This window comes from Conger conger, chromosome 11 (assembly GCF_963514075.1).
Source record: "Conger conger chromosome 11, fConCon1.1, whole genome shotgun sequence".
Taxonomy (NCBI): Eukaryota; Metazoa; Chordata; class Actinopteri; order Anguilliformes; family Congridae; genus Conger; species Conger conger.
In genome coordinates, this window is record NC_083770.1 from 48576875 (window position 1) to 48600938 (window position 24064).

The 24064-nt window shown below is 48.8% G+C and overlaps 2 protein-coding genes across 2 annotated transcripts in view; one reads left to right on the top strand and one right to left on the bottom strand.

Annotated features, from left to right (window-relative positions):
- si:ch211-225b11.4 (tRNA (32-2'-O)-methyltransferase regulator THADA) overlaps window positions 1–18021 on the bottom strand; it is a 32480-nt gene extending 14459 nt beyond the window's left edge. Inside the window, exons 1-22 of the mRNA XM_061259485.1 lie at window positions 17677–18021; window positions 17217–17397; window positions 16792–16878; window positions 16658–16685; window positions 16360–16508; window positions 15988–16110; window positions 15752–15875; window positions 14138–14280; window positions 13439–13523; window positions 12717–12874; window positions 12216–12413; window positions 11203–11932; window positions 10250–10402; window positions 9551–9660; window positions 8050–8210; window positions 6713–7116; window positions 6244–6420; window positions 5829–5995; window positions 4263–4400; window positions 3892–3996; window positions 3202–3402; window positions 328–478 (exon numbers count right to left, since the gene is read on the bottom strand). Coding sequence (XP_061115469.1) covers window positions 328–478; window positions 3202–3402; window positions 3892–3996; window positions 4263–4400; window positions 5829–5995; window positions 6244–6420; window positions 6713–7116; window positions 8050–8210; window positions 9551–9660; window positions 10250–10402; window positions 11203–11932; window positions 12216–12413; window positions 12717–12874; window positions 13439–13523; window positions 14138–14280; window positions 15752–15875; window positions 15988–16110; window positions 16360–16508; window positions 16658–16685; window positions 16792–16878; window positions 17217–17397; window positions 17677–17810 — 3907 coding nt within the window. The 5' untranslated portion in view covers window positions 17811–18021. The remainder of the gene's footprint in view (window positions 1–327; window positions 479–3201; window positions 3403–3891; window positions 3997–4262; window positions 4401–5828; window positions 5996–6243; window positions 6421–6712; window positions 7117–8049; window positions 8211–9550; window positions 9661–10249; window positions 10403–11202; window positions 11933–12215; window positions 12414–12716; window positions 12875–13438; window positions 13524–14137; window positions 14281–15751; window positions 15876–15987; window positions 16111–16359; window positions 16509–16657; window positions 16686–16791; window positions 16879–17216; window positions 17398–17676) is intronic.
- A 1774-nt stretch (window positions 18022–19795) lies between these two features.
- LOC133140472 (polyubiquitin-like) lies at window positions 19796–22005 on the top strand. Its single transcript, XM_061260461.1, has one exon. It carries the CDS (start codon window positions 20129–20131, stop codon window positions 20594–20596), a length of 468 nt encoding a protein of 155 aa, XP_061116445.1. The 5' UTR covers window positions 19796–20128; the 3' UTR covers window positions 20597–22005.
- The last annotated feature ends 2059 nt before the right edge of the window (window positions 22006–24064 follow it).

Consider the following 24064-nt stretch of genomic DNA (forward strand, 5'->3'; position numbering starts at 1 on the left):
AGGGGCTCAGGGCCGTGTGGCTCTCTCTGCGGAGTGTGACTGAGGGACAGAGGGGCTCAGGGGAGAGGCTCTCTCTGCGGAGTGTGACTGAGGGACAGAGGGGCTCAGGGGAGAGGCTCTCTCTGCGGAGTGTGACTGAGGGACAGAGGGGCTCAGGGCCGTGTGGCTCTCTCTGCGGTGTGTGACTGAGGGACAGAGGGGCTCAGGGCCGTGTGGCTCTCTCTGCGGAGTGTGACTGAGGGACAGAGGGGCTCAGGGCCGTGTGGCTCTCTCTGCGGTGTGTGACTGAGGGACAGAGGGGCTCAGGACGGTGGGAGAGGCTCTTACTGTACAGCTGGAGCGCGGCATTCCTCATGGCCCAGCAGGGGGAGCTGAGGAGCCGGAGGGACAGGACGGTCACGGAGGCGGCGTACTGCAGCACGGCCACGCCCAGCGCCGACCCCCGCACCAGCGCCTGCAGCGTGTGGACCGCACACACCTGCACACAACGGGAAACGGTTTAGCGTGTGGACCGCACACACCTGCACACAACGGGAAACGGTTTAGCGTGTGGACCGCACACACCTGCACACAACGGGAAACGGTTTAGTGTGTGGACCGCACACACCTGCACACAACGGGAAACGGTTTAGTGTGTGGACCGCACACACCTACACACAACGGGAAACAGTTTAGTGTGTGGACCGCACACTCCTGCACACAACGGGAAACGGTTTAGTGTGCGGACCGCACACACCTGCACACAACGGGAAAACCGTTTAGTGTGTGGACCGCACACACCTGCACACAACGGGAAACGGTTTAGTGTGTGGACCGCACACACCTGCACACAACGGGAAACGGTTTAGAGTGTGGACCGCACACACCTGCACACAACGGGAAACGGTTTAGAGTGTGGACCGCACACACCTGCACACAACGGGAAAATGGTTTAGTGTGTGGACCGCACACACCTGCACACAATGGGAAAACGGTTTAGTGTGTGAACCGCACACACCTGCACACAACGGGAAAACGGTTTAGTGTGCAAGCCGCACACACCTGCACACAACGGGAAACAGTTCAGTGTGCAAACTGCATACACCTGCACAGTACAGGAAATGGTTTAGGGTGTGAACTGCATACACCGGCACACAACGGGAAACGGTTTATTGTGTTGACCACACACACCTGCACACACCAGGAAAGGGTTCGGGAAAGGGACATTACACTGTCTGAGAGTCAAAGGCATCAGATTCTAAGAGTGAGGAAGGCAGGGGCACAGGATCATTATCAGAATGGAAACTACGCCATCAATCAAGCTCCCATTTGGCAGTGTCCCTCCAACCCGACATGGGCAGCACTTCAAATATTACATTACATTGCCGCACATTCATTTACATGCTTTTATCCTGAGTGGTTGGACTGCAAGAATTTCTTTGACACTTTTATGTCAGTTGAAATCCACCGATGCAGTTATGGCTGAGTACCTTGCTCAAGGCAAAGGCACTTAAAGACAGATATCACCTGCTTAATCAACATCTTACATCATTTTGCTGAAATCGTTATTTTTCCAACGTTGATGCATACTGTCTTCTGCTTTTTGGACTCATAACCTCATAACATTTCATAATCTCTTCCTGTCGTACAAAGTACAGCACATGCACTCAGTGAGCGCTTTATTAGGCATTTATTACTTATTTAACTTATTTTACTTCAGCCGCCGTAGTCTGTTCTCTGTTGATGCGTTGTGTGTTCAGAGATGCTCTTCTGCATACCACTGTTGTGATGTGTGGTTATGTGTGTTCAGAGATGCTCTTCTGCATACCACTGTTGTGATGTGTGGTTATGTGTGTTCAGAGATGCTCTTCTGCATACCACTGTTGTGATGTGTGGTTATGTGTGTTCAGAGCTGCTCTTCTGCATACCACTGTTGTGATGTGTGGTTATGTGTGTTCAGAGATGCTCTTCTGCATACCACTGTTGTGATGTGTGGTTATGTGTGTTCAGAGATGCTCTTCTGCATACCACTGTTGTAATGTGTGGTTATGTTGTAATGTGCGCGTTACTGTCATCTTCCTGTCAGCTTCGACTAGTCTGGCTATTCTCCTCTGACCTCTCTCATTAAACAAGGCATTTTTGCCTGAATAACTTCTGCTTACTGGATGTTTTTCGCACCATTCTCTGCAAACTCTACAGACTGTTGTGCGTGAAAATCACATGAGATCAGCAGTTTCTGAGATACTCAAACCACCCTGTCTGGCACCAACATCATTTCATGATCAAAGTCACTTAGATCACATTTCTTTCCCATTCTAATATCTGGTCTGAACAACAGCTGAACCTCTTGACCATGTCTGCATGCTTTAATGCATTTATTTGCGACCACATGATTGGCTGATTCAATATTTGTATTAACAAGTTGGTGTACAGGTCTACCTAATAAAGTGCACATTGTGTATATACACAGTGCCCTCCATAATATTTGGGACAAATACATTTTGTCTTGCTTTGGCTCTTATAGAACATATGTGAAATACAAAGGGTATGTGAATCTTAGATTGTGGAGCCCAGAGGCAAATCAAGAGAAATTATGTTTTTGTCCCAAACAATATGGAGGGCACTGTACTGTATGTGTTCCCAAAGACTCAAAGTACCTGGATGGAGTGACCTGCATGTAGCCGTCACATCTCAGGTGTGGCTACATCAGGGCAGCCCAACCCTGTTCCTGGAGATCTACCGTCCTGTAGGTTTTCATTTCAACCCAAACGTGGCACACCCAATTCTGCGCACTTCATCAGACAAACAAGCTCTCTAGCATTGCACTGCATTACATCACAGGCATTTTGTAAATGCTCTTATCCAGAGCAACGTACAACGATGTGCAAATCGAACAGGGACAAGTGCGATGAGGACCATAGAGGAAAGCTGTTTAATGAGATGAGCTTTGTTAGGGTTTGGAGTGAAAACCCACAGGATGGTAGATCTCCAGGAACAGGGTTGGGCAGCCCTGCTCCAGCTGTTTTGAACGAGATGAGCTTTGTTAGGGTTGGAGTGTTAAAACCTACAGGACAGTAGATCTCCAGGAACAGGGTTGGGCAGCCCTGCTCCAGCTGTTGAACGAGATGAGCTTTGTTAGCGTTGGAGTGGAAAAACCTCCAGGACGGCAGATCTCCAGGACCAGCGTAGGGCAGGTACAAGGCCGTGTGCGTGTGCAGGTACCTGGGGCAGGTCCACGGTCTGGTCCCAGCTCTGCGGCACGGGGGCGCTGGCGGTCTCCAGCAGGGTCGTCACGCTGAGCGCCAGGAGGGGCCGGGACTTGTGGGATTCCTCCGCCGCCACCACGCAGAGGATCAGCACGGGCAGCCCCGCCGCCCGCCGGGTGACCGAGGCCCCGCGGGGAGACCGCAGCACCGACAGGCCCTGGGGGTCAGGGGTCAGGGGTCAGGGGTCAGGGTCACGTACAGCAGAGACGGGTGGTAGCTGAGGACCATCAGGTCTGTCACGTTGGTGTAATTAGGATACATTTTCAAGAAAATGCCATCTAAAGGAGCTAACCGTAATTTACCTCTATTACTGATACTGTTGACATAAAATAATATTGCTTAACGTAAAATTTGCCTTCTGAAACTACTCCTGTGGTACCTAAAAAGGAGGATAACAACACCGATGTCTCACTTTGATGTTAACACACAGGCTCATAAACTAGTGAACCGCCCAATTTCCATGGATGTGCTTTACTAATAAACTAATCGTCAGTTACTTTTTCTGACCAATCATAATCTTAAGTGGAGGTTCTGTTTGAAAGTGGCCATTCCAAGCCACCTCAGTTGTTACCCTATAACATAATACTGGCTCAATCATGGCAGAGCCATTCAGATCGCAGTTTACGGAGTGCGTGAGCGAGCGTACCTGCTTCAGCATGCGAGCAGGGATCTCCTGCAGCTCAGGATCGCTGTCCCTCAAAAGAGCAGCGCAGAACTTGGTGAAGCCGACACAGCATCCCTCCACCGCCCCCTTTAAAGAAGGAACACAGACCACGCACTGCTGAATGGGGCCAGCAGGGGGCACTGTTGCACAGGCAGACTTTTGGCAGAAACTGTTCCACTGCCAGCTATGTTTACATTTAGCATTTAGGCACGTAGCAGGTTCTCCTATCCGGAGAGAATCCAGGGTACAAGCTACCCCGCCTGGGAATCAAACCTGCAAGCTCAAACTAACAATTCCACTTCCCAAAACATTACACAACACTGCTGTCATGGCGCAGGGAGAGTGGTGTTTACCCAGTGACGACACTTGAGGAGGATATCCCTGAACACCGTTGATGCCCTCTTCAGGTATTCTGTGCTCAGGGGAGACTCTATGAAACCGGGTGTTGCCATGGCCTTCTCCACGAAACTGCCCAAGAAAATTCCTATTTCCTTCAAGGGGAAAAAAATAATAATAAATAAATACTCAGATAAGATGATCGTGTAGCTTCCACCATCACCCAGGGTAACACAGTAATCCCGGTGAACACCCTTAATGGATAACGTAGAGCGATACTGACAGAAACACACAAGCTTAAATCATACGTGCATTGATTGAACACATACGGCTCTATTAATGGGTCACTAACTAATTCAGGCTTGTGAATTTACCTTCAGGTAGTGACAAAAAATAATTCTACATACATACATTGCCAACAGCAACCTGGACGAAATTGTGATTGCACTGTCATCATAAATGCCAGAGCAACAGTTTGCCAGTTAGCTAAATAAGGTGTTTTTATCATGTTTGACCACATTAAAATGTTCTCTTTCATGTTGCCATCTCATGACAATGTTTAGACTGTTTCTAGCTAGTTGTACTTTGTATTTATCTACATAGCCAAATACCCACTGTCCTCTGCAAAATAACTTACAATTTAGATAAAATGCTACATTCAACATTTTTTTCTGATGATAAATAATATGCTAGACAGTAGAAACGCATTAATTGTAACCATTGTTGGCACGGCAGCTAACAGACACAGAAGTAGGTAACCCTGTTCCTGGAGTGCAGACACTGAGAGTGTTGTATCGGTTTTAACAGTAAAGTAAAGCAGGCCACTTTTCTCTCCTGCATTAAGGCCGTCTATTGATCCAGCTGTGTAATTAAGAACTGTGTCACAACAAAAAGACAATTAGCGTACAGGGAACTGGGGTTGCTTCGCCTGATCAATAACAATCTGCACAGAAAATAAACACATGGGAGAGACAGGCCTGGCAAAGGTGAGCGTGTGATTCTCAATCTGCAGGGCAGAAGGCCCTCAGAGAGGTGTGTGTGTGTGTGTGTGTGTGTGTGTGTGTGTGTGTGTGTGGCTGAAGGCCCTCACTTTGATACAGAATAGAGAGGTGTGTGTGTGTGGCTGAAGGCCCTCACTTTGATACAGAATAGAGAGGTGTGTGTGAGTGTGTGTGTGTGTGTGTGGCTGAAGGCCCTCATTTTGATAGAGAATAGAGAGGTGTGTGTGAGTGTGTGTGTGGCTGAAGGCCCTCATTTTGATACAGAATAGAGAGGTGTGTGTGAGTGTGTGTGTGTGTGTGTGTGTGTGTGTGTGGCTGAAGGCCCTCACTTTGATACAGAATAGAGAGGTGTGTGTGAGTGTGTGTGTGTGTGTGTGTGTGGCTGAAGGCCCTCATGTTGATAGAGAATAGAGAGGTGTGTGTGAGTGTGTGTGTGTGTGTGTGTGGCTGGAGGCCCTCACTTTCATAGAGAATAGAGAGGTGTGTGTGAGTGGCTGGAGGCCCTTACATTGATAGAGAATAGATATATAGATATATAGATATAGAACAGAGATGCGTGTGTAAGTGGCCAGAGGCACTGACCTTGAGAGAGACCCAGCAGCTGGTGAGCACCAGGCTGTGCTCCTCGGACAGCAGCACACAGTCCTCGTCCTCGTCCTCCCCCTCGTCCTCCCCCACACCCGGGCCCCCACCCTGGGTGATCACGGAGCGAATGGCGTTCCCCATGTCACAGAAAGACGGGGGCGCCTCTGTAACGGAGACACCGGAGACCCCTTTAGTAAGGGCAGCTGAAGTTTTAAGAGCTACATGTTCCCAGCCGAAACCATATTACTGCATATTGACCTGAGCTTGAGTCACGAATCATAAGCATACTGGATTAGCTTAATTACTGTGCTGAGAAAAACCCGATTAATCAATATTAGGATCGGTGCAACTGACAAGCAGTCAGGCACAGCAGAATAAGGCCAGTTCCGAGCCAGGTCCTGAGCGAGATTACCTTTCTCATCTGCACACGCAGCTGCGTCTCCATACAGAACCCCCAACAGGAGGCAACTGGTCCTCTCCAGCAGATCCAAAATGGCGTCCGCTACAGGCAGGGTGAGTACCACCTTCTGCACTGAACCCAGGCAGTCAGAACTGTCCAGTAGACACTTCTGCAGTGCGGTCAGAACCCCTGCAGAACAGACCCAAACAAGAGCCCAAAAGGCCCGATTCAGCATCACAAACCAGTCCGTGTGAATTGAATGACCGTACCTTACACTATTGGAACACCTGGTACATTTAATTTACTTCCGGAAGAAAAACAGTTATAATATCTGAACCAGAGGCAGAGCACTTTGTTGGCTGATGTCACGGGGGATAATATTCAACAATAAAAGCTAACCCTGGAGCACGCAGATATTGATTTGGATCTGGAAATCAGTATTTGTCGATTAATAAGGAAAAGATAACGGCTCGGGCCTCACCGTGTATGGGCCTGGTCTTGGCGGCCAGGAGCATGTCCCTGCTGGCGGTCAGATAGTGCTGCTCCAACTCCTGAAGCAGGAGCCTGAGCACAGCCTCCCCGCTCCCCCCCTGCAGGTCTGCGCAGACCACAGCCTGCCCGCTCCCCCCCTGCAGGTCTGCGCAGACCACAGCCTCCCTGCACCCCCCCTGCAGGTCTGCGCAGACCACAGCCTCCCCACTCCCCCCCTGCAGGTCTGCGCAGACCACAGCCTCCCTGCACCCCCCCTGCAGGTCTGCGCAGACCACAGCCTCCCCACTCCCCCCCTGCAGGTCTGCGCAGACCACAGCCTCCCTGAACCCCCCCTGCAGGTCTGCGCAGACCACAGCTTCATCTCGCTTCAGGAACACAGAGGCGTCTCCAGACCTGCAGAGAGAGCAGAGGCCACGCTTGTGGCTTAATGGACTCAACCCTCTTCACCAGGAATGTGATTGTTCTGAGTTAATCAGGTGCTGATTTATCCACAGCACCAGTGTCTCACCGAGAGGTCGGGTATGTCATAAGCACACACATCAACAACAAACACATCTGCACTCATTGGCTGATGATGACAAGAGAGAATCATCTGCACTATAGCCAAATACTGGTGGCCCCAAAGACATTTAGGGCCGGTTTCATGGACACAGATTAAGCTTAGTCCTGCATGGAGTTCTGAATGGAGAATCTCCATTCATAATTTAATGGAGGAATAGGGCTTAATCTGTATCTGCGAAACAGGGTTTAAAGGTCTAAATATCAATAATGCTGGCAGAAACATTTGTTTTGAATATTTGTTTCAATCATTCATTTGTCTACATTTCTTAACCACTTTGGTTTTTTCAACTTTCTTTACAATTAATATAGTATCCAAACTTGCGGTCTAAATTATGGTCTAAGTTATGGATGTTTCCGTTTGGTGCGTTTTTACAGAATCACAGGTCATTTGATGATGATATTACTGTGATGTTTTTACTTTAGAACAGGACATGGATGCTGAGGGACGGGGGGTGGGCGGTGTGTCTAACAGTAACTCTAATTGGATCAGACGGGGTACAACTGGCTACCAAATTGGGAGAAAAAGGGAAATAAATGTAAAAATAATAAAAGTAAAAGGGCCGAGCGGAGGGGCGGAGGGGCGGAGGGGCGGAGGGGCGGATGGGCAGAGGGGCAGAGGGGCAGAGGGGCAGAGGGGCGGATGGGCTGAGGGGCAGAGGGGCTGAGGGGCAGAGGGGCTGAGAGACAGAGGGGCAGAGGGGCAGAGAGACAGAGGGGCAGAGAGACAGAGGGGCAGAGGGGCAGAGGGGCGGGGCGTTCGCTCACATCAGCAGCAGCGTGCGGAGCGACAGCGCCCCCGTCTGGGCGTCCGTGACGCGGGGGCTACGCAGGAGCCGTGTGGCCCTCTCCAGCAGGGCGGCGCCGAGGTCCGGGGGCACGGCCGGGGGGAAGAACCGCAGCAGCAGCCCGGCAGCCAGCTCACGCACCTGGGAGAGGGGGAGGAGAGAGGGGCCTGGTATCACCCCCTTTACCCACAACCCCCCCTATCCACAACCCACAACCCCCCCTTTACCCACAACCCCCCCTATCCACAACCCACAACGCCCCCCTTATCCACACCCCACAACCCCCCCCTTATCCACAACCCCCCCTTATCCACAACCCACAACCCCCCGCCTTATCCACAACCCCCCCTTATCCACAACCCACAACCCCCCGCCTTATCCACAACCCCCCCTTACCCACAACCCACAACCCCCCCTTATCCACAACCCACAACGCCCCCCTTACCCACACCCCACAACCCCCCCCTTATCCACAACCCCCCCTTATCCACAACCCACAACCCCCCGCCTTATCCACAACCCCCCCTTATCCACAACCCACAACCCCCCGCCTTATCCACAACCCCCCCTTACCCACAACCCACAACCCCCCCTTATCCACAACCCACAACCCCCCCCTTACCCACACCCCACAACCCCCCCTTACCCACAACCCACAACCCCCCCCTTATCCACAACCCACAACCCCCCCCTTACCCACACCCCACAACCCCCCCTTATCCACAACCCACAACCCCCCCTTATCCACAACCCACAACCCCCCCCTTATCCACACCCACAACCCCCCCCCTTATCCACACCCACAACCCCCCCCCTTATCCACACCCACAACCCCCCCCCTTACCCACAACCCCCCCTTATCCACAACCCACAACCCCCCCCTTATCCACAACCCACAACCCCACCCTTACCCACAACCCCCCCCTTATCCACAACCCACAACCCCCCCCTTATCCACAACCCACAACCCCCCCTTACCCACACCCCACAACCCCCCCTTACCCACAACCCCCCCTATCCACAACCCACAACCCCCCCTTATCCACACCCCACAACCCCCCCCTTACCCACACCCACAACCCCCCCCCTTACCCACAACCCACAACCCCCCCCCTTACCCACAACCCACAGGCCTTTACCTCATTTAACTTACATTCATTCATTCATTCATTTAGCAGACCCTCTTATCCACAGCAACCGATAATATAGGTATAAGATCTTATGTGCATTCATTTCACTCGTACACAAAATGGCGACACAGACCGGGTGAACAACACTCCCGGACTAGAGAGATCAAGCGCACACATACACAACATTGCTGAAGCACTAGTAAGGATTGTCGGGCACTAACTAACTAGGCCAACCCAGAACCATGACACAACATCACAATGATGAGTACCGTAAGGATCCCTGAGTTAGTCTCACAGCGCTAGGGGGTGCTGTTAGACTGCTCTTCCACAGACACTCAGCGAGGAGCCCACCTCATTCGTGGAGTCTTCTAAACAGCCGACGAGGACCAGGAGCCGCGGCCTGGAGAAGAAGTCCCACTGTCCTCTCTGTCTCGCAAAGCTGATCAAATCCGCCATGTTCGCTGGGAGAAACGAAGGAGCATTCAGAACTGACCAACTGCTGCCCCATTTCACAGGGCTGGAAGATTTTCCTTAGTTAATAAAAAACCATTAAACAAAAAAACAATGTTTAATCGTTTACTTATGCTGCACCTAAGTGACCAAATATTAATTTCCTCTATGCTCCTCGTGGCACTCGTCCCTGTGTTTGATCTGCACTTCATTGCACGTCGCTCTGGATAAGAGCGTCTGCACAATGCCAGTAATGTAAAATATGTTTTTACTCTCTCCCAGTGTAAATTCAAACAGACCAACAGACAAACAGACTGTCAAGATCACAACATTCCAGCTGCAGAGTTAACAAAACCTTTTCCTCCTCTCTTCCTTTCAGTTGTCATCACTCATTTTTCTGTTCTACGTCTGTCCCAAGACCCATAGTGTGAATTGCCTTTCAGTAAGAGTTTAACAGTTTGGAGCTTCTGTAAGACGAGTTTTGAGGGACTTCTTAAAGATAGTACATCCTAAAAAACTTTGTCTGTCTTCGAAATGGGGAAGTCAGTGGTGTTAAGATAAATCTCAGTATAGGAGACCCCCCCCCCCCCCCATACTCACCTGGCGGCTGGCCCTTCTTCTTGTCGGGGCTCCAGGTGTCCGTGCACGTCTCCAGAACCACCGACAGGAGGAGGAGAACCGTCTTCTTCCTCTGGAAACTGTGACCAGGAGCCAGGCAGGCCAAGGGCAGCTGGGCCAGCCAGTCCACAAAACCTGCAACACAGTCACTTACTGAGGTCGCTTACTGAGGTCGCTTACTGAGGTCGCTTACTGAGGTCGCTTACTGAGGTCACTTACTGAGGTCACTTACTGAGGTCACTTACTGAGGTCGCTTACTGAGGTCGCTTACTGAGGTCACTTACTGAGGTCACTTACTGAGGTCGCTTACTGAGGTCGCTTACTGAGGTCACTTACTGAGGTCACTTACTGAGGTCACTAACTGAGGTCGCTTACTGAGGTCACTTACTGAGGTCCTTACTGAGGTCACTAACTGAGGTCACTTACTGAGGTCACTTACTGAGGTCACTTACTGAGGTCATTTACTGAAGTCAGCACACTTCAGACACATTACACACCAATGACACCTTAGGCTACAGGAAAGTCCTGGAGTTTACGGACAGGTTTAAAAGAACCCTCGATTTTCATATTCAGTGCAATATTGTTATTTCATACGTTTTTATCAATTGATTTGTATTTTCTTTCCCAGGGACATGCAGTGAGTGGCCTTATTTCGCCAATGAATACACGGTGATTAAATACTGTAATTTGTGCATGTATGACGTCTCTACACAAAGGCAAGCAGAACCAGGTCACAGATTAAACCCTCATATGAAGAGCGAAAAATTCTCCCCAATCACAAAAATCGCCTTGCCAAACCAATAACTGGTCATGGTATTTGTTTTGCATCAATTGGTTGCGTTATTCATTTTGCATGTGCTGAAAGGTTTTAGTAAATCAGGCCCCCAGGCCAGAAAAACGCTTAATTCCATCTCCCATGATCCCCTGGGGCTCACCGACTCCTTCTTCCAATCCTGAATCCTCCTCCCTCCCCGGGCTGGCTCCGCCCCCGCCCCCGCCCCGCCCCTTCCTGGCCTTGAGACGCGCCAGGCAGCTGTCCCGAATCCGGACCAGGAACCTCCGCACCCCCGCCTGGAGGTGCTGGCGGAAGGGGGCCGACTCGCTGTTGAGGTTGAGGGGCAGGAAGGCCCTCATGGCGGAGAGCTCGGCCGGCGTCGGGGGCTGGCTGGTCTTGGGGCTGCAGCACAGGAGGTTGAGGGCGGCCAGCCGAACCCCGTCGTCCAGGGAGCCCAGGGCCAGACGCAGGGTGTCCGCGGCCCGGGGGCCCTCCAGGGGCCAGGCGCCACTCGCCGCCCGGCGGGCGCTCATCACGCAGGTCCAGGCGCGGAGGTGCCCCGGCCTGCCGGGCTCCAGCGGGGCCAGCAGGGCCCGGAAGGCCCCCGGGAACGTGCGCAGGGTCTGGGGCAGGAGGCAGCTGGACGCGCTGTTCTGCAGGAGGGTCACGTCTGAGGTCAGGGCCTCCAGAACCATGGGGCGCCAGCGCCGCGCCCAGGCCGCGGCGAGCTCCGCCTCCGGGGGCGGGGGACCGTGGCCGACGCCCCCACACAGCTCCCGCCGCTGCTGCTGGAGGAGGGCCTTGTAGACGTCCGAGGCGCACGGCGACAGGTGATTGGTGGAGAGGCACTTCAGGAGATGACCCGGAAGCTCAGGAAACTGCTGTAGTACCTAGTCAGAGAAAAGAGTACAAACAACACAACTACGTCAACAATAACAGGAACTTTTTTTTTTTTCTTCTTTTTTTTTTTTTTCCATCTTCAGACATGAAATGTCAATACCCAGAGCACAATTTGCGGGATGCCCTGCTTAATAAGATAGCACTCCTAAACGGCGTTAGGCGCATTACTGTGGAAACAAACTATAGGTTTAATAGAACAAGTAAAGGGTATTCTCTTGACAACTTCCCGTGATCTCTGCAAGCTTTAGCCAAGCTTGTGCGGTCAGTGCTCACCGTGTTTGTGCCGGCGTACGGGAGGAGCGCAGACAGGGGGAAGTATTTGGCTTTAGCCTCCCAGGGCAGGGAAGAGACGCGCCGCAGTAAGGCGAGGTAAAGAGGCTTCTCCGTGTCTCCGAGGCGCTGGCGGTCCAGCTCGTAAATCTCCAGCAGCAAGCGGAAAGAGCTCTGCACAAACTCCGACACGCCCTCCAGCTGCAAGAGGGAACGGAGGACAACTCTGTTCTCAAACACCTTCTGCGTACACTCAGGGACCACTTTGTGAGGCAGACCTGTACACCGGCTCATTAATGCACATATCCAATCTAATCAGCCAATCCTGTGGCGGCAACTCTGCATAAAAGCATGCAGACACGGTCGAGAGGTTCAGCTGTTGTTCAGAGCAAACAAGTGAAGTGAATTTGCTACAGCAGCAAAAAAAAAAAATACCAAATAAAGTGGTGACTGAGTGTGCATATGGCTGAAATTGTGCTTCACCCAGTCCCCACCCAAACTCACAGGGCTCTCCGCGCTGTTCCAGATGACCTGAGTGAGCTTCTGCAGCAGGCCGGACTCCTCCCGCGGCAGGCCGGACTCCTCCCGCAGCAGCGGGGAGCCACAGACCTCCCACACCTCCTCCAGACAGTCCTTCAGGCTCTTCAGCCACAGGGTCAACACTGCCAGCACCCAGACAGAGGACAGGGGGGTTAGTACATCAGCCCACAGAAAGACCCTGCGTTCAGCCCATCAGCCCACAGACAGACCCTGCGTTCAGCCTATCAACCCACAGAAAGACCCTGTGTTCAGCCTATCAACCCACAGACAGACCCTGCGTTCAGCCCATCAGCCCACAGAGAGACCCTGGGCACATCCCAATCGCTTATTTTATCCTTCCTCGTCTCCTCGGCACTTGACTGACCCAGAAATCAATCAGAATCAAGGTCTGCCATCTTTAAGGGCATTCCGACCCTGTTGCTTCAAGGAGCTTGGACCCAGGAGGTAGGAGGCTTGAGCGAGGCTTGAGCCAGAAAACACAAGCGCATCCTTTGTGGAAGTTTTTTTTTTGCGTGATGTATAAATGATTGACCTGTGGTTCCTCTCTTCGCTTCCTTTCCTTTTGCATTCTCCAATGGGAGGAGCTAGGAACAAGGAAAGGTGGCAAGGAAAGGACACAAGGAGGTAAAAAATAAGCGACTGGAAAGACCCCCCCTGAGCTTGCGAACGGCGCAGACTCACGGTACCTTGGAACACATAGTAGTGGCAGTCGAGGTTTTCCTCAAACAGAGCCGAGACCACAGGAAACAGCCCGTCCAGGATCAGGCAGGTCTGTGACGGTGGGTGGGATTGTTTCAGCGGGTACCCAATGGGGAAAAGGACGAGTTCAGTGTCATTTAGGACAGAGGATAAGGGATCCCAGACACTTCCAGACAAAGAAGAGCACTGCTATTGCGCTCCCAAGTGGATGATTTCACTTCAACCGTGAGCAGTGACAACACTTCAATCATATGGTCTGGTGATAGTCATGTGACAACTGAAAAGGGGTCAAAAATATTGTCACTGTTCACAGGTAACATTTTTTGTCTATTCACACAAATGTATGGATATCCATACACTCTGTTCATATCATCTGTACATATGGACTGTGTTTAAATATTTATTTATACAAAGTACTGTATTGTAATGGTCTCGTGATTGTGACTCTGTTATGCTGCTATTTGACCCTGTCTTGGCTAGGTCTCATTTGTAAAAGAGGTTTTGATCTCAATGCGACTTCCTCGTCAAATAAAGGTTTATATGCATATATATATACACAGACATTTATATGAATTATCTGGAAGTACTTAAGAGACCAGTGGCTTTAATACATGAGCTTTATGTCACATAATGCTCGCAGTCGGTGAATGCTGATGTAAAGGAGATGGCAGTAATGAGAGCCGTACCCGGCTGTTGTCCAGGGGGCTGGTGAGGATGTGCTTTCTGCAGCAGGTGAGAAGGCCCCTGGTCACAGCCAGCCTGTCCACACCATCACACCCCCTGGGCGCGCAGTCAACCCCCAGACGCCCCACACACAGCAGCCAGGGCTCTGAGAGACAGTAGTTTCGTTTAGTAGACGCTGTTATCCAGAGTGACTTGAAAAACGTATTTTTTTTTTTTTTTTTAAATACAGTAATTAAATATCCATTCATACAGGAATATGTGGATTGCTCAAAGGTACAACGGCTGTGACCGACCTGGGATTTGAACCGACGACCTTGAGGCTACAAGCCCGGCTCCTGACCCATTACCCTACGGTACCACACAAGCTTTAAGGCTGTGGGGCGGAGGCCCCTCTCACCTGCGCTAGAGACCTGCAGCAGGTTAAGGCTGTGGGTCAGAGGCTCCTCTCACCTGCACTAGAGACCTGCAGCAGGTTAAGGCTGTGGGTCAGAGGCCCCTCTCACCTGCACTAGAGACCTGAAGCAGGTTAAGGCTGTGGGTCAGAGACCCCTCTCACCTGCACTAGAGACCTGCAGCAGGTTAAGGCTGTGGGTCAGAAGCCCCTCTCACCTGCACTAGAGACCTGCAGCAGGTTAAGGCTGTGGGTCAGAAGCCCCTCTCACCTGCACTAGAGACCTGCAGCAGGTTAAGGCTGTGGGTCGGAGGCCCCTCTCACCTGCACTAGAGACCTGCTGCAGGTTAAGGCTGTGGGTCGGAGGCCCCTCTCACCTGCACTAGAGACCTGCAGCAGGTTAAGGCTGTGGGTCGGAGGCCCCTCTCACCTGCACTAGAGACCTGCAGCAGGTTAAGGCTGTGGGTCAGAGGCCCCTCTCACCTGCACTAGAGACCTGCAGCAGGTTAAGGCTGTGGGTCGGAGGCCCCTCTCACCTGCACTAGAGACCTGCAGCAGGTTAAGGCTGTGGGTCGGAGGCCCCTCTCACCTGCACTAGAGACCTGCAGCAGGTTAAGGCTGTGGGGCAGAGGCCCCTCTCACCTGCACTAGAGACCTGCAGCAGGTTAAGGCTGTGGGGCGGAGGCCCCTCTCACCTGCACTAGAGACCTGCAGCAGGTTAAGGCTGTGGGTCGGAGGCCCCTCTCACCTGCACTAGAGACCTGCAGCAGGTTAAGGCTGTGGGTCGGAGGCCCCTCTCACCTGCACTAGAGACCTGCAGCAGGTTAAGGCTGTGGGTCAGAAGCCCCTCTCACCTGCACTAGAGACCTGCAGCAGGTTAAGGCTGTGGGTCAGTGGCCCCTCTCACCTGCACTAGAGACCTGCAGCAGGTTAAGGCTGTGGGGCGGAGGCCCCTCTCACCTGCACTAGAGACCTGCAGCAGGTTAAGGCTGTGGGGCGGAGGCCCCTCTCACCTGCACTAGAGACCTGCAGCAGGTTAAGGCGTTGGGGCGGAGGCCCCTCTCACCCGCACTAGAGACCTGCAGCAGGTTAAGGCTGTGTTTCAGAAGCCCCTCTCACCTGCACTAGAGACCTGCAGCAGGTTAAGGCTGTGGGGCGGAGGCCCCTCTCACCTGCACTAGAGACCTGCAGCAGCTTAAGGCTGTGGGTCGGAGGCCCCTCTCACCTGCACTAGAGACCTGCAGCAGACTCCACGCCGCCAGGCCCCCCTCCCTCCCGCCCGGGGGAGCCGTGTTGATCAGCATGGAGACCGCTGTCCCTGACAGGAGGCGAGTATCCCGGTGCCAGGCCTTTTCCACGGACGTTCAAGAGAGGGCCAGGAGGGGAGAGCAGTGGTTATTTCACCTCAGAGACCGAAAAACGAAAAACCCCACATCGCAAACGAGGGAACACAGGGCACACCTCTCCTAGGATGATGGACATCAAGTGCTTTAGGATGTTCTGCACAGCCAAGTGCTCAGACTTCTTCTCCCACACCATGGGGGCCACCTCCCTGTGCAACAGCTGGAACACCTGCAGACATACCTATGAGTAGAGGGACCAATCAGAAACAAGCAACCATATGTCACAAGGCGGATATGTGCGACCACACAAGATACCACAAGATACACAACCACAGAGTAAGAGTGCTGGCACACCACATCATCACATATTCATACTAGACTCCAGTGTTGGCTGTCCACACTCTGTATATTTGAATTTAATTTCCCTTGGAAATGAAATGAAGACGACGGCGTTCTCGGTTCCGTCGTCTGCCGTTTTTCGCGCGCTTGCCTTGACCGCTAGGTAACACCATTCTCCGTTTCTGGACGCCTCCTGCTCCAGCGCCACGGCAAACACGTCAGCCAGTCTGCCGAGTAGCGACGAGCACGCCTGCCTGCACACCTCGCGGCCCGCGGAGCTGTCTTCCAAGAACATGCATACTGTAATGAGATCAAAAACAGCAGCTTTACGTTTAAGAACTAAGTCGGAACCATATGTATCAAATTTGAAGTCACGGTACGACTTATTTAATGTAGCCATGAATAAAATGCTGTAAAAATAGGTGTGTTCGTGTGGACAAGAAACGAACCTGTTTGGAGGTCCTTGACTGACAATATCTGAGAGCGGACAAAAACGGCAAAAAAAGTGTTAAATTATTTTTGTGTTAAAGTGAAGGATCAGTAAAACTCTAGAAAACGTGAGCAACTCCGTATCTAACGGTACCTGCTCTGTATCAATCAGGGTCATCACACACACTTTCGTCTCTTCGTGAACAAGAGAATGATTGACTTCTGACAGCTGTTGCAACATCTGTAAAAATTCAAATTGACGATATACGATTATGCTGTAAAATAAACCAATAAATTGAGATCATTTGACAGCTCTAGAGCAGTGGTCTCCAACCCTGGTCCTGGGGAGTTACTGGGTTTGCTGGTTTTTGTTTTCAGCTAAAAATCAGCACCCTGTTGAAATCCAGGTAGCCAGGCGAGGTGAGATAGCTGCGTAATCAACTGCTCTAATTCAGTAATTAAGTGCAGAGTTACAACGAAAACCAGCAGACCCTGTAGCTCTCCAGGCCCAGGGTTGGAGATCACCGCTCTAAAGAATAGCTTGTCGACAACATTGTATGGGAGCGCCCATAGCTTTACCTGGTCCAGTTTCCGGCAGGCTGTAGAGATGTGTAACATGTCCAGTTGCATAGCGATGAGAAGTCGCACGAAGGGGACGATGCGTTTGATCTCCAGCGCCTGAAGCGGTTTCGTTTGGACCCCTTTCAGCAGCTGCGAAGCCTCGTCGAGGCAGCGCTCTTTGGCCCGCTTTCCGCTGTTGCTACGGATGGAAACAGCACGGGACTGTTCATGACAAGACAGCAGTCTCAGCCTTTCAAATACATTTGAGTTTCGCCGCACAATTCGGTAAGTGTCTGGAGCACAGTTAGGACTGTTGAACACTCCAGCAAGCTACCTGGATAGCAAGTGACTCCGGACCGGATCTGTGCCGGTACCGGCTGACTTCGGGACAAAATCGGGGCAGATCCGACCCGGAGTCGCTTGCTGTATGCATCTAATTGGAAAACCAGCCACAGCATGCCATTGTACAGCCTTTTACCTTGTGCATGCTTTCAGTTTTCCAATTACAAGTGTCAGAGTGCGCGTGACATCTGTCGATAAGTCTTCCTTTGCGTCTAAGTAAACGATCTCGCATGCGTCTATGTGACTTTGCACTGACTCGTCCCGAAACATATCAAATGTTTTCAGGCTGCCCCAAAGCGTGTACTTCCAAAAGCTACCCTAACGTTACAGTAGTTCACTTTATGACAGCGTATCCTCGCTTGCACATGTTTAGCTCCGTAAGACGTGACCACAGACTGTTTGGGCTTGAGAAATTGACTGCAGGAGTTACATTTCGTGTGGTAGTTCGACCTTGCGCCATCTGCCGGCACGTATGTCTTAAAGCAGTCATCAGTCGCGTTTTACCCAGAACAAGTTCCACACACATACAGTGGGAGCAATAATTATTTGATCCCTTGCTGATTTTGTAGGTTTGCCCACTTACAAAGAATGGAACTGTGTAGAATTTTAATCATAGGTACATTTTAACATTGAGAGACAGAATATCACAAAATAATCCACAATAACAACATCATATAAATTGTATTAATTTAATATCATATTTTCACATGAAATAAGTATTTGATCCCCTACCAATCAGCAATAATTCTGGCTCCCACAAACCAGTGAGTTTTCCATTAAGAAGCACTCCTAATCTCAACTCATTACCCAAAACACCTGTGTCAACTCGTTACATCGTTATGTAGCTGTATAAAAACCTACAAAATCAGCAAGGGATCAAATAATTATTGCTCCCACTGCCACTGTTGTTTCATACCATATTCATAGCGGGGAATTGTCTTGGTGCTGCAATCTCATCACAGTGTGTTACTGCTTTTTCCATTGCGAGCAATTTCTGTTCCCAAAGAAAAAAGCATCGTCATTTAAACAAAGTCTGCCACGAGCCAGCATTTAAAAGAGATGAAAAAAGAGCTGAATGGAATGGAATTCGTTGTGAAAATCGAGAGCCGAGATTAGGTGGCACAAATGCTGGCTATGGGTCAGTGTAAGGTATCTCCTGTTGGGACCACAACCGCAGTAAACACTTGGCACTTTCAGTTTCGATTCCTTGCATTGCCGCAGGGATATGTATACAGAATGCAGCTGCATCTCACCGAATCACGGGAAAAGGCTGAACCATTCCTTACGTAAGCCTAGGCATGTCATCTTGGAAATCCCCTAAATCACATGACCTGCGCCTTTTGTTTATTTTTATTTATTTGACACATTTTCTCCTTTTATATATTGTTTGTTGTGTGTATAAAATGGGTATATACAGTAATACATACACAAATACATTTGTATACCCATTAATGTTAGGCTGCTGTTCCCTTTACAAAAATAAAATCAATAATTACAATAGGGTTTAGGGGGTCGATACACTGCCTTGAAGCATCCGTTTCTGTGTTCCTATCATTTGAATTTGTTGTTGTTGCACAACAAGGCTTCACGTTGTAGTAGGACTTCAGTTATGTGGTCTGACATATAATATTCGTTGTGTGCCTCTTGAATACATTAAATAAAACATGATTTCAGTATTTGTGAACTTGTCCTTGAATGTGATATCTGTGTGGCCTTTTTTCCTGTGGCTTCTGAAAGCTTTTCATTTGGCCGAGGATATACCTGTTTCATTCACGTGTTTCAGTCATGTGTTAATATATACTCATTAGGTTTGTTATAATGTTCCATAATATCGGCTGAACAAGAACATAATATAGGGTGCATGAGTGCACATACCAGTAAACGTGTAGCCTATTTGATTTTGTGTTATGGGACTTGAACTAGATTTAGCCGAGTTGACCAATACAGCAGCACGGCGTACTGTAGTATAACGTCATTGACATGAAAAGTCAAAAGCGCAAACAAGAAGGGGAAATCGAAAGTCAGCGTCATGTTTGGATTCGAGTTTCGAAAACGAATCTCAAGATAACGATGCGGTATGGAAAGTGGGCGGGTCTCTCAGCTGTTCATAATACAGCACCAGGTAGAGCCGTGCTCATAAACTCCATCACTCTCTCCTCCTGTTCATCTTGGCGGAATCCACAAGCGTCTCCGTTTGGACAAAACCCCCACACTCCGAAAGACATTTATTCAAAAGGTAATATTCTATTCTAACCTAGTCATTATAATTGACGTATTTGATCTTCTCATCAGCCGTTTATCTGTTCTACCAGAAGTAATAATCTTGTGAGTTCAGCTCTTTCTCTCTGTGTAACATCATAGCAGTGCAACGAGTGTGACTGGTCTTGTGGTTTTAATGTCACTTGTTGTGTAATTTGTCATCGTAACATAATTGAAACATTGAAAACAGCCGTTAGTCATAATAACCCTTTAAAATAATTCTTTTTCAGATAGGCTATGATATTTTGCGATGACTGAGCGATTAATTTCATATCCTGTTAGGCTGATTTTGTGTTTCACTGTTTCGTTTCGGATCAGATCTCGTGGTCATGGAGCTGACGATCACATTCTTCACTGGGAAAAGTTTCCCCCTGACCGCGCCGCTTCACACTACTGTCAGACAGCTGAAGTCCATGATCCAGGAGTGCGAGCAGGTGCCCAGCGCAAAGCAGCGGCTGAGTACGCAGAACGGCAGCAGGATAGAACTGGAAGACGATGCGAAAACTCTGCGGGACTACGGTCTACATTCGGGATGCACAGTCGTCGTGCTGATCGTGCAACCCATGCAGGTGTTTCTGAAAAATACGAAAAATCAGACGCACACCTACGACGTTTCCCCGAAAGAGACCGTCGCCCAGTTCAAGCACAAGGTCCAAAATAAGGAGGGCGTCCCTATCGAGCAACAGTTTTTGAAATACGAAAGCAAGCCGCTGGAAGATGGCTCGAAACTGCAGGACTACGGCATAAAATCCGGGAGCACCATCCACCAGTCATTGCGTCTGAGAGGGGGCTGCTGAATCTTATCTGCTGCGCACTCTGCTGTATTTTGCACTCGGCTTCTTTTATTAACTGACTGAACAAAAATCCGAAATAGCTTGAATCAGAATTCTATTTGTAAAATGTATTCATTCATATACCTCGTTTCCAACTCTCTTCAATAGTACTCTATTGCTTTGGTGAAAGAAAATGTTAGGAATCATTTTGTCTATGTCATTATCTATGTATTGTGCCACCTATCAATCATGAAAGACTATGAATCATGATATCAGTGGTCTCAGTGTCATGGAGGGCCGTGTGTATGCAGCTTTTTACTCCAACCTGATTATATAATTAGTTCAAGTATTTGCTGAATTAGGGCTGGAGGTTTGCGCATAATGTATATGAAGCGAAAGGTGTTATTTGTGTTGTCTCTAACAACTGTTGCTTATTTAATGCAGTTAAATGCATTTGGCTGAATGAGTATTTGGAATCAATTAAGGAAGTATTAATTGGTTGGAATGAAAATCTGCATACACAGAGCTGGCCCTCCATGGCAATGAGTCTGAGACCACTGATATACATCGGTACATCTATAACTGTGTAATCACCTGCTTTAATTGATTCATTTAGAGCTAAGTAACAACAAAAACCAACAGACCCTGTGGTTTCCAGTAGTACAGGGATAGTCATATCACCGTCCACCAGATAACTGCTGGTTTTCCACCCTCCCTTTACCTGGCAGTCAGGTGTGCAGTCTGTGTTACACTAATTAATATGTAGCACTAATTCCTCAGTTAATTGCCTGGGAGGAAAGAAAATCCAGCATGAATTTGAGGGCCAGATTTTCTGTTCGCTGATGTGATATAATGCATTGTAATGTTTTACCAGTGGTCTCACTTGCCATAGAGGGTCATGTGTATGCAGGTTTAAATTTCAGCCAATGAATGCTGCCTTAATTGATTCCAATGACTCATTCAGGCACATGCATTTAACTGCATTTAAGCACAGAATATATGCAACAGTTGTTATATAGACAGCACAAATAACACATTTCTCTTCATATGCATTATGTGCAAACCTCCATCCCTGATTCAGCAAATAATTGAACTAATTATATACTCAAGATCTTGAGGCTGGAAGAAAAACTCTGCATACGCATGACCCTCCATGGCATTGAGTTTGAGACAATTGAGTTACATCAATATTGATTAGCAGCAGTGTAATATCATGGGCTTGTAACCCTAAAGGTTGCAGGTTCAATTCCCAGGTCAGACACAACCATTGTGCTCTTGAGCAAGGTAGTTAACCTGCCTCAGTAGAAATATCTAACTGTGATGCAAAATAATTGTTTTGTGTAAGTTTGTGTATAAGACTGTCTGTTAAATGCCTGTGATGCAATGTAATGCAATGTAATGGGGCAAGAATAAACAAACGATGTTGAAGACAAGTACTTGTTTTATTTCATAATTTGAGTTTAGTCTAATCCACTGTAAGTCACTTTGGATAAAAGCATCAGCTAAATAACACATTATTATTATGGTGAAGTTTGCCATTCAACCATGTGGGAAATGTATTTTCAGGCCCCCACGAGACAGGATTTTATGTAAATATCAGTTTAGAACACCAGCTCCCCATTCCTTGGGCCTTCCACTATATTTCATCACTGCATTTGGAGGTGACAGAGTACACAGAACATGCACCTCAAGCAGAACTCCTTTGTATCTTATAACATCAGAACTTTCCACCAGTTGTAAGGATATTTCCTCCAATATATTTTTAGTATAATAATAATAATAATAATAATAATAATAATACATTTCATTTATAGAGCGCTTTTCAAGGTACTCTTTGGGATGCCAAGTGGGTATAATCAATTAGAGTTCAACAAATCAATGTAAGTCTTGTTATTAGCCGAGTGTGAAACTTTAGTTTGAGTTGGTGGACGTTGAAATGCATACATCCCGAGAACTGAAACCTTCCAGGGGGGTTGTGAGGCCCTGGGACAGCTGTGAAATTATCGTTTACGGTGAATTACGATGGTAAAACACTTCAGAGTAAGATGCAATATATCCCAATCACAAAATGAAATCCCTTTATTATATGAAATGATCGTTGTCGTGCTATATTATGGGAGAGGGGGGTGGATGTAATTCCCCTATCCAGCCATAAATAACACCCTTGATATTAGTCTTCCATTTTAGTTGTTCTGTATTTCATACTTGTGTTAGATAGTTGGAGGATGTTTGGTCAATGGAAGGACCAACCCCTTTCAAATACAGGAATGATAGTATAAGCCCTTGATTTCACATGAGTTCCAGTGACTATTTTGTGTGATTGTGTCGCTGTTGTGTTCAGTTCAGTTCAGTGTGTGACCAGGCACTAAACCCCCCCTACCCCCCAATTATCTAGCACTACATTCCCCATATGCTCTAATGATTATGGTAAATGGTCTGCATTTATATAGCGCCTTTATCCAAAGCGCTGTACAATTGATGCTTCGCATTGACCCATTCATACACACACTCACACACCAACGGGGTTTGGCTGCCATGCGAGGCACCAACCAGCTCGTCAGGAGCATTTGGGGGTTAGGTGTCTTGCTCAGGGACACTTCGACACAGCCAGGGCGGAATCAAACCCGGAGCCCCTCCGACTGCCAGGGACTGCTCTTACCTCCTGAGCCAATGTCGCCCTGTATCTGATGAATACGTCACCATTCTGTATTGAGAACAGTAGCGTCACACGTGTTGATACACGCCTGCATGGAAGGCAGCCAAGAAAATCCAGCAACAGGTCTGGATGTCACTGCCCAGAGTGAAGACAAGGTATGAGGACATCACAGCTTGGGATATTCAAAGGCTATATCCAACATATCCAAAATCCTTCTGTGTCAATGTCGCAAAAGAATGAAATGAGAATAAAAGTTCAGCATATGTTTATGTGATCATCGCAAGTAAGCTATAAAGCTTTAGTTTTCTAACCAGCACAGCAATGCCTTTGAGTATTCTTTCTCGGAAGCACAATGTTGCAAGAAATGTACATTTTTACAGAAATTAGCACCAAAGCATTAAAAAAACTATTTTTTCAGCATATTCATCATCATAGGCCTCCTACAATGAGGCTTTAAGAGTTTTTTTTTTTCTTTTCAATTGCATCAATATATTATATTACATTACATTCATGGCATTTGGCAGACGCTCTTATCCAGAGCGACGTACAACAAAGTGCATTCCCATAACCAGGGATAAGTGCGCTGAAAGACCCTAGAGGGAAGTACAATTTCAACTGCTACCTGTACAACAAAGATAAGGACCAGGGCCTATTTTAATTATTATTATTATTTTAATTTTTTTTCAACAAACAAATAAACAAACAAACAACAAAGTAAAAGTGACCAAACTTAACTAGCCAAACACTGCTTTACCCTGTGCATGCTTTAAGTTTTCCAATTACAAGTGTCAGAGTGCGCGTGACATCTGTCGATAAGTCTTCCTTTGCGTCTAAGT

Excerpts from the sequence above, each read along its gene's own strand:
- LOC133140472 (XM_061260461.1), top strand. The coding sequence starts at position 20,129 with ATGGAGCTGACGATCACATTCTTCACTGGGAAAAGTTTCCCCCTGACC.